Source organism: Gekko japonicus, unplaced genomic scaffold, assembly GCF_001447785.1.
Source record: "Gekko japonicus isolate JY-2015 unplaced genomic scaffold, Gekko_japonicus_V1.1 scaffold309, whole genome shotgun sequence".
NCBI classification, from domain to species: domain Eukaryota; kingdom Metazoa; phylum Chordata; class Lepidosauria; order Squamata; family Gekkonidae; genus Gekko; species Gekko japonicus.
Genome location: NW_015166430.1, coordinates 1,158,969 through 1,161,494, shown reverse-complemented (window position 1 = coordinate 1,161,494; position 2,526 = coordinate 1,158,969). Strand labels below are relative to the sequence as shown.

The 2,526-nt window shown below is 43.0% G+C and overlaps 1 protein-coding gene across 1 annotated transcript in view; it reads left to right on the top strand.

Moving 5' to 3' along the window:
- LOC107110964 (colipase-like) overlaps window positions 1-1,929 on the top strand; it is a 3,513-nt gene extending 1,584 nt beyond the window's left edge. Inside the window, exons 2-3 of the mRNA XM_015411822.1 lie at window positions 244-366; window positions 1,780-1,929. Coding sequence (XP_015267308.1) covers window positions 244-366; window positions 1,780-1,929 — 273 coding nt within the window. The remainder of the gene's footprint in view (window positions 1-243; window positions 367-1,779) is intronic.
- The last annotated feature ends 597 nt before the right edge of the window (window positions 1,930-2,526 follow it).

The window sequence follows — 2,526 nt, the reverse complement described above, 5'->3', positions numbered from 1 at the left end:
TTATGACAAGGAATTCACTAACTTTCCAAATGCCAAGTGGTAAAACCAGAACATCAACAGTTGATGTAACGGTATGCTGCTGGTACATTGGCCACCACATCCAGGAATTAAAACAGTTTATGGCAGTTTTACTAACTTAAAACAATAACATAAATCTGCCTGGAGGATGAAAGAAGCAAGGCGCATGTGCACACATCCCCTGTCCTGTGGTTTGCATCTAATTTAACTCTCTTTTTATTATAGGATAATGGAGAGTTATGTCTCCAGAGTTTCCAGTGCAGAAGCAAATGTTGCCACAGGGTTAATGGGTTAAGTATGGCTCGCTGTGCAAATAAAGCAGCTGAGAACCAGGAGTGTTCCCGTAAGGTAGGTGACATTTCCTGCTGTGTAGCACTTAGTGACTTATGGTTTTGCTGGCCTTTATTCTCAACAGTGAAGGAAGTTGGTAGAAATACCACAGGGCATTTAAGAAGAAAGAGGTAGGCAATCTCAAGGTGGAGTCTGGAGTTTTCTTGGAACTACAACTGATCTTCAGATTATAGAGATCAATTCCCTTTCAGAAATGGCAGTTTACCATAGTGTCCAGGAGAAATGGAAGTCCTAGAGTGGCTACAGAGGTTGGATGCTCTAGGTCTTCCACTTCTCTTATGGTGTACCATAGAGTCTAGGTGAAACTGATTGGGTTTTGCCTATAAAGACACTAAAGGCCAGAGGCTGGCTAGGAGTTGCAAGAGAGGTGGAACTGCTGTTGGCTGACATCCTCTGGCTCCTATGGGACTTCAAAGTGGATTGTCCTCCTTATCATTAACAAAAACCTGAAGAAGATTTTGAGGGCTTTTTTAGGTTGAGTGGAACATAACTGGATAAGCAGCCAGTTCAAACACATATATTTAGGATCAAAGGGTTAGTATGACATACGGAGCACATGCACACAAAAGCCTACAAGTGATGTTAGATGGGAGAAAAAGGTGGGAGAGGGAGTCATGTGAGATGAGGAATTTAAATTTAAAATTTGAATATTGGTGGGGAAGTGACATCACAGGAAGGGGAGCAGTTGGAGCAGCTGCCAGTTGACTTGGATTTGACATCAGAGGATGTATCACATCCCTACTGAGCTCCCTCCCCAGCACTACCCCAGATCTCCAGGAATTTCTCAAGCCAGAGTTGGCAACTCTAGAGGCATGTATTTAGATCTGGGAAGAATCAGTTGTGTATGCTAACCAAGGAGCAGAACTGAAGATCCCTAGGTTCAATCTCCAATCAAAGCATCTCAGATAGTCGAGCTGGGCAAGGTTTTTGCCCAAGATCTTGGAGAACCACAGCCAGCTGGAACTAACAGTACCAGCCAAGATGGACCCATAATCTGCCTCACTCTAAAGCAAATTCATAATTTATGAATGGGGGGGGGGGGGAGAGGGAATCATAAAGTTAATAGCAAATATTACATGCCCAGGGAAATGCTGATTGCCACTTTGGCTTCAGGAAGCAATTGTTCTCCAGGCCAGTTTGGCCAGGGATCCTGGAGGGCTGGGTTCTTTTGCACTCTTCTGGGAATAGAGCAGGGGTCACTGGGTGGTGGTGGGGAGGTCTTTGTAAATTTCCTGCATTGTGCAGGGGGTTAGACTAGATGACTCTGGAGGTCCCTTCCAACTCTGTGATTCCACGAAATAATGTCAAAGGCTGAGAGGGTGCTGTAGTTTGTAGAATGGAGGAGATGCATATTAATTTTTACACTGGAAAAGGAGTATGTTCTAATCTATATCTTTGTCTCCCCTGCAGCATCTCATTGGGGTTTACTACAGGTGTCCCTGTGAGAATGGCTTATCTTGTGATGCTGACAGAACTATTGTGGGGATCATCACCAACACAGACTATGGCATTTGCCAGGACCCAGCAAACCAATACAAAATCAATGATGAAAGCAATTGAAGATACACAGATGCTCCTCTGTGCCTCCCTATAGTGATGCAGCTGTCACCACTTTCAGGGTGAAAATAACTCCTGTCCTTGTGCATTTCTTACAAGGTCCCCAACAAACCAGCTGTTAACATTTTTCTTGTCTTTTCCATATTTGCATTTGTCCTTGTTGCTTAAATAGTCTGTTGTCAGAATATACAACCAGCTCCTTGTCCTAACCTGCTAAATGTCTTTTTCAGTATATTGTTGTGCATCAACACATCACAGCCATATTTTCAAATCTTTGACATCCATTTCCACAATTCAGTTACAACTGTATGTGTTGCATCTTTATGTCTAGAATGTTATCTGGCATTCCTAAAAATGAGCTCACAACTGCAACAGAACCAGTGGTTCTCCCTGTTGGAAATATGTGTGTTGCAAGGTCTAAAATCCAGTAATTATAGGGTTAATGTGCTTACCTTGTGTGCTATTGTTTAGACTGACCTGGAAGGGAATCTGGCAGAAAGCCAATGCAAAGAAAGCCTGGGAAACTGAAGCCTATTTACTAACAATCATTGGTTAATGGTGATTTCCTTTTAGGGGTCAAAAAGAAACGAAGAATCTCCA